This window comes from Olea europaea, unplaced genomic scaffold, assembly GCF_002742605.1.
Source record: "Olea europaea var. sylvestris unplaced genomic scaffold, O_europaea_v1 scaffold1970, whole genome shotgun sequence".
In the NCBI taxonomy this organism is placed as follows: domain Eukaryota; kingdom Viridiplantae; phylum Streptophyta; class Magnoliopsida; order Lamiales; family Oleaceae; genus Olea; species Olea europaea.
Window position 1 is genome coordinate 5239 of NW_019237553.1, and position 6964 is coordinate 12202.

Sequence of the window (6964 nt, forward strand, 5' to 3'; positions counted from 1 at the left end):
TGAGTTTGTATCAATTTATTTATTTATTTTTTTGAATTTTATCACTTTCGGAGTGTTTGTGTAATCATTTTTTAAACACAATTCAAAAAAGTGACAATTTTTATAAAAAAAAGTAACACCGTGTCACTTTTAAATTTTACATAGTATTTTCTTACTTCCAAAAATTATTTCATATGATTTTTCAAAACACCCTTAATTTTAAAGGTATTTTTGTAAGTTACCCAATAAATAATCAAAGGAGTCACCAGCTATGATTACCAGCCCAATCCAAACAAAACAAAAGGAAAAAAAAAAAAAAAACTCTTATTTATAAATAACAACTTATGTATAATAAAGAATGTTTTTTAATTTAGAATCTAGAATTTTTTAGACACTGCAACAATGTTATCCATTTTGACTCTTCATTTGCTTTTTCAACAAAACATATACTGATGCTCAATATTAAAAAGTTAAAATAAAGAATCTCTTAAAATTTAATTTTAAGCATGACTCTTTAAAATAGAAAATTATTATATATTTTAAAAAGACTCTTAAAGATGCTCAAATAAACTTTAGAGATAAATAGCATTACTCATTTAAAACCCAACCTGAAATCAAGAAATTCAGACACAACCACATTAGCTTGAAGACATTGCTTCGAGTTTTACTCAAAAGCTCGTTTATGCTCAAATAGCGTGGCATGGTTTTTTCCAAATTTTGACACTGCTAAGTCTCACTTCTATTGGCAATGCATAAATCTCTTGGTTAAAATTCTAAAGCTACCAATGATGCATTTTGTCAAGCATTTAACAAGAAAATCTTCTTGAACAACATAAACAGGCAAAATCACCCTTTGCATTCAATGAAATATGAGCTCGGATCTACTATCTAATCTGATGTCCCCAATACATTTTTGACACTAATGCGCCAAAGTACCTCGGACCCTGACAAAAACTACAGGCAGATCACATATTTCCTCTACTATCGCTGAGGTCGAACATTCTAAGGCTGCACTAGACATATCTTGAATGCTGCCTTCCAAAACAAATAAATCACTGCAAACTATACAACAATTTCAGACACGATTCTACTCCACATTAACATCTATGAAATACAAAACTCATAATTCCATTTGTCTCTTCAGCAGAAGAAAGAAGAAAATCAAAATCAAAATAATAGAAAAAGCGGAAAAATGGAGATTGGCGCCACCAGTGAGTTCATATAAGAATATTGATCAAGGAAAAAATTAAGCTCAATGCTTCAAAATCGTAATTCAAACAGGACTACAGACACAACAGATCAGTCGGCCAAGGGGAATGCAGGATATCTGCCTTTCTGTGAAACTATCTTAAGCACCCTCCAAAATTTTCTTTTTCTCTGTACAACTTCAAGCAAAACACTGATTAGTAAATCTTTTTACCACCGCATTTCAAGCAACACCTCCTTGGTTCTCTCTTTATATAAGTGACAATGGTCCAATGAGAAGCTCGATTACATTATCCTGCATGCACAAGTCTTTCGATTCCTATGGTCAAATTCATCTTCCGATTCAACTTCGCTGCAAGCACATGGAATGCAGAGTTAACACACTGGACACTAACATTTGGAGAAAGAACTAGAGTCTATGAAAGCAAAAGTTTTGGTGATTTCTCCTGTTTATAATGTGAAAAATAAAACAACAATCATCCAATTATTGTTCATAATAATGCTTTTGCGCAGAGTCTTCACACACATTTTTCTTAGTGTGTGTTTGATTCGCACCTAGAAAAGAAAATGTTTTCCTTGTTTTGAGGAAAACAAAAACCACCTCCACCCAAGGAAAATATTTTCCTTAAAAACAAGGAAAATTAAGCATATTTTCAAAAATTGAAAAATGTTTTCCATAAAAAAAAAAATAGCAATCAAACACCCCAAGTAAGAATTTGAATGAAAAACTGATATTTTCCATGAAAAATAAATATAATCAAACACACCCTTAGTGTATGGCAAGGACTTAGTCAACCATACCACAAGATTAATCAATGACATTTCAACAAGTATCCAACTAGTGTTGAAGATAAGATGGAGCAACCTAGCAACCAAAACAATGTCAAGATGCCAAATTAATTACGATATGTAGCCTCCTGTAAAGGCGTATAACAAGAAATTGAATCTAAAAATAGAAGAAAAGTAGTCATTATCTACAACCTCCTCATGTTGAACTCTACTTTAAAGAAGCTAAAAAACTTCAAGAATAGCTAAAAACTCGCATTGGAGATATAACCAGGTTTTAACACTCTACTGAGAAAACATGATTTTGCCTGTTCCATATTAAACAACTAAACTCTTTCTCCAGCTCACATGCTCGTCAGTGCATACCTTGGCATGATGAGAACAAATCTTGAATTCCACTACTTTCTTATAATACAACAATATTTGAAACAGGGTAGTTGGCGCAAAACCCCCTGATCTTTGCCTCTATTATGGAATATTCCCTATCCTTTCAGATAGGTGAAAAACACTCCTCGATGACCTTTTAACTATGGAAGACAATATTTTCTTCCATTTCCGCAATAAAACCTTGTGAAATGATGAATATGCCCTCTTTAATAGAAACAAAAAGAAAATAAGAAAAAAGTGAATAATTAATTGCAACCATAGTCCCAACTTTTTCAAAAAAGAGCAAACGAGTCCCAAATAAATAATTAAAAAGTTAAAATTACAAATAAAAAAATCCCCTCTCTCTCCCACCTACCCCATCTTCCTCCTACCTCGCGCGCCACCATTTCCGTAGTCAAGCTATCTTCACATAATTGCAATAATATGCCTATTGCAATCTCCTGCCATTCTGTTCCCATGCTACTTTTCAACAAATACAGGAATTCCACCTTCCTTCACAACCATCGCCCTGGCTTCCAGCGTCGACCCCACTAGGCTCAACATGCATGCCGATTTATCCACCATGTCCGACCTAAAATCTGCCATTAATTCCATTAGACGTTTCATAATCTCCGCTTGAACAACCCTAATTTTGTTCTCCTTCACAGAACATAGAGAAACAAAGCTGTGCAAGCATACTTTTTACCTCGAAAATTGATGCTCTCTAGTAAATTCACCAATGGAGGAATCGCACCCGACCGACCTATGGCGATTTTATTCTTTTCAATACGGGAGAGTCGAAGTAGAGCGCAAACCGTGATTTCTCAAGCAGTTGAAGTTCCCAACTTCAACGCACAGACAAGGGTTCAATAGCCTCAAAAGATGTAATCAAATCCTTATTTTCATCTAACAGTGACAAATTAAGGATGCTAGTGACTCCATATTCCTGTAATTGAGCATCATTTGAAGAAGATAATTATGCCAATTTTGTAAGGATGAAGTTGAGAATGGTAAGGATGAAGGGTCATTTTGGAATGTAATCAAATCCTTATTTTCATCTAACAGTGACAAATTAAGGATGCTAGTGACTCCATATTCCTGTAATTGAGCATCATTTGATGAAATTACCGACATAAGAGGTTTAATTGAGCATCATTTGAAGAAGATAATTATGCCAATTTTGTAAAGATGAAGTTGAGAATGGTAAGGATGAAGGTCATTTTGGACCCAGGAAGAGATTGTGATGTGGCTAGCTTGAGTAGTGTGGTGGTGGTGGTGGGTGGATGGGTGGGTGGAAGGAAGATAGAGGTAGGAGAAGAGAATTTTTAAATTTAATTTTTTAATTATTTATTTGGGGCTCGTTTGCATTTTTTTGGAAAAGACGGGACTACAGTTGCAATTAATTCTTTATTTTTCCTTCTTTTCTTTTTTGTTTTATTTAAAAAGAATGGTATATTTGTCATTTCATAGGACTCTATTGAGAAAATAGAAGAAAACAAAGTCTTCCACACTTAAATGTTATCTAGGGGAGTTTTACGCTGATCTAAAAAGATATGGGTATTCAGCAATAGAGGCAAAGGTAAGGGATTTTACGCTAATTACTCTTTGAATTATGGATTATACTACATATACATAATGGTCAACACTTTGGCTTACACCCATGTGAGTTGACAGATTTTGGTACATGATCTTGACAACACCATTTTTTATCAACTCCCAGATTTTTGACACAGAGAGGTGTTAATTAAAGTGTACAATTTGTGTGTACAAGTAGTTTAATCATTGAACTATTAACCATGATATTCCCTAGAATCTGACGTTTCAATATATGAATGCTAACAAGTCTGTGGTGTTGTATTTAAGTCATTGCTTGTGCTAAATTGCCTAAAGCACGGTATTTGTTTTTGGTCTTTATTCAACAAAACATAATGAAAATATAAATCAATGCAGAACAGATGTAGAAGGATCACATCTCACTCTACAATACTTGAACATCAAACTAAAAAAATATCCCCCATTATATCATTCCTCAATAATTCATAAAAATCTTTTATAGTTTTCATGTGCCTAATCAACTAAATGTTATAACCTGTACAATGGAACCCGGTGCTGTACTCCAAATTCATTAAAAATAATAGCAAACCAAGATACAGAGACCACAGATTACAAAATATTAGCTGCAATGCTCACCACAACCTTGACATTATTGGTGTCAAATGGTCATTGTCCTCACCATTTCTAAACTATATGTATGGAATCAGATTAGTATATATTCACGCTCTCAATTATATATGTTATCTTGTTGTATACACGTCTTTAACATGGGCATGAGCATGACAACAAACAAAGCCACAAGGAAAACGAAATTTGATGGTAGCAGGGAAGAAAAACTTCCAAGTCTTAGATCATACTTGTTACAAAAGCACAAAAGCACCAGAATGAAAACATGAGAATGGAGATCCAACAGCCCATAAGAAATTTAAAGAATGAAAACGCACACAAATTACTTAATGATATTAATCTTTCATACCTCATATCAAATTCTCGGATCTCAAAGAGCTCACCACCAGATGTATCTGTCCATTGCACTTTCCTCCTCTCCGTTTGACTCATAACATCATTATTCTTCTCACATAAAGCTTCTTGTCCATTGCCAAAGCTTCCATCACTTGCAGCAGAAACTGGAATAATATTTGTCGGTTTCTTCATACTACTCTTCAGACTAATACTACTTATGTTACTAGCATCATCATCAAGATGATCAGCCAAATGGGCTTGATCTTTACCATCGTGATAGACAGGATTTCCCAGTGAGGCTTCTTGGAGCTGATTAGGCAGATGAGATGGGCTCTTGACTTCAGCGGTAGCACGACCAAAGCATACAAAGGAAGCACACCCGTGGACAAGCTGGTTCTTCCCAGTAGACAGCTGGCTATCAGGATCAGTCTCTTGGTCCACCAACTGGTACTGATTCCACGGTGTTACTCTCATGGGTTTCTCTTCTTTCCTCTGACCCAATAAAAGAAGGGTCAATCCCTTACTGTATCCAGAAGCCGAGGAAGAAAAGAACCCTCCTCCTTCCACTGCCAATAACATCAGTTCTTCTCATCTGGGCACAAACCAATAACTTACTTTTCAGCTATTTTACCTCCAAATAACTTTATTGGCCTGACAAATGTAATATGTAACTTATATGTGTAGAAACTTCGGGTAAAAATGTGACAACATTTTCCAAAATTCTGAGAGACGCTACCATAAAACCAGGGAATATAAATGAACACGCGATGTTTTACATAACTATCAGAAAGAGTTGGGTTTCTCTAAATTAGTTTTTTATTATTTTTATGTTTGCTTCATAAAAATTATTAACACAGTGTTATTCCATTTTATCAGCCTCGCAACAATTCAAATATAATTTCCGTAAACCATTTCATTGTTAAGTTAACTAAGCATCAACGTTTAAATCCATAAAATACACATTCAAAAAGGAAAAGGTTGAAACTTTATCTTGTCAAATACTATTTGCCAATAAAAATGGATTTCAAAAATCCTTTCAGACACAAACTTTCGAAGCTACAAAATTTTTCAATAATAAGCGCTTTAATTCAAATTCAACTCATCAAAGATCTTATAACTAGGAAATTTTTACTCATACATAACTCAAGCATGAAAACATAGAAAATGTTGGGTATAGATATATATAATACATATAATAGAAAGATCCATACAGATCTGAAAGCGAGCCCCAACAACAATTCAACGATCAGGCATCTGCCCACAAAAGTTTCTGATTGTAAGCCTCTAAATAGTAGAGTGCATTATTTAGCTTACACTGAAAAAAGGTACAAAAGAGGTAATCAGAATTTCTGGTTTTAGAGAGATAAATGGTATGAATAAGAACGATGGCAGCCAATTGACATAGGACAGAGAGAGAGGGGATTGGCCACAGTGGCGCATGATAGCGACGGGTCCTCTTTATTTGTGTATTTTTATGCAAAGGGTAATTTATTTAAAATTTAAAAATTTATTTTAGGTAATTTATACATTTTATTGTTTTTGTACACAAAGTCCATACATTCCATTTTTTTGACATTTTTACTCTTAATAACATATTTCATTGCACAAAATATCATTCTAATCTAATTTTTGATTTACATGAAGGATATTCTCATCTTAGTCCTTGTTTGATTCCCATTTTAGGAAAAATAATGTATTTTGAATAGTAGATTGATGGAGCATGTGTGAATAAAATTAAAAAAATATTTTGAATTTGCGTATTATATTATTTTATTGAAGAATATGTGGTTGAAAATAAGTTTTGAAAAAATGAATTTTTAGAAGAATGAGAATCAAATAAGGATTTAAATTTTTTCGCCTCGTTTAGCCTCTAATAATTTTGATTATAAGGGGGGAATTTTTTTTTTTAAATGAATAGTTATAAAAGAATGAAAAAAATTTTATTTACGTATAATATTATTTTTATTGAAAATAGTATAGTTGAAAACAGGAAAGAGAAAATTTTAATTTGATGAGATTTAATGAGGCTTCATCTTTGTTCCCCATTTGTACCCATTTTTTCCTCTATTAAACCTTTGATAAATATTGATTTGACTTGTGGTTTCAAGTC

General features: G+C 33.4%; 1 protein-coding gene across 2 annotated transcripts; it reads right to left on the reverse strand.

The window, feature by feature from the left end:
- Positions 1–814: 814 nt before the first annotated feature.
- LOC111379307 lies at positions 815–6260 on the reverse strand. 2 transcript variants are annotated; one of them, XM_023002667.1, is made up of 3 exons: positions 6066–6260; positions 4868–5505; positions 815–1537 (listed from the first exon to the last, which is right to left on the reverse strand). In XM_023002667.1, the coding sequence occupies exons 2-3, from the start codon at positions 5431–5433 to the stop codon at positions 1471–1473; spliced, it is 633 nt and encodes a 210-aa protein (XP_022858435.1). In that variant the 5' UTR covers positions 5434–5505; positions 6066–6260; the 3' UTR covers positions 815–1470. The 2 variants fall into 2 exon arrangements, with proteins under 2 accessions (XP_022858435.1, XP_022858434.1); XM_023002666.1 differs by having other exon boundaries at positions 4868–5446; positions 6066–6259.
- Positions 6261–6964: the final 704 nt, after the last annotated feature.

What these genes read in the sequence shown, in the direction of transcription:
- LOC111379307 (XM_023002667.1), bottom strand. Translation starts at nt 5,433, where the DNA reads ATGTTATTGGCAGTGGAAGGAGGAGGGTTCTTTTCTTCCTCGGCTTCT. An exon ending in ATCCGAGAATTTGATATGAG is followed by an intron (nt 1,538 to 4,867) that starts GTATGAAAGATT and finishes ATGTGCTTGCAG; the next exon opens with CGAAGTTGAATCGGAAGATG.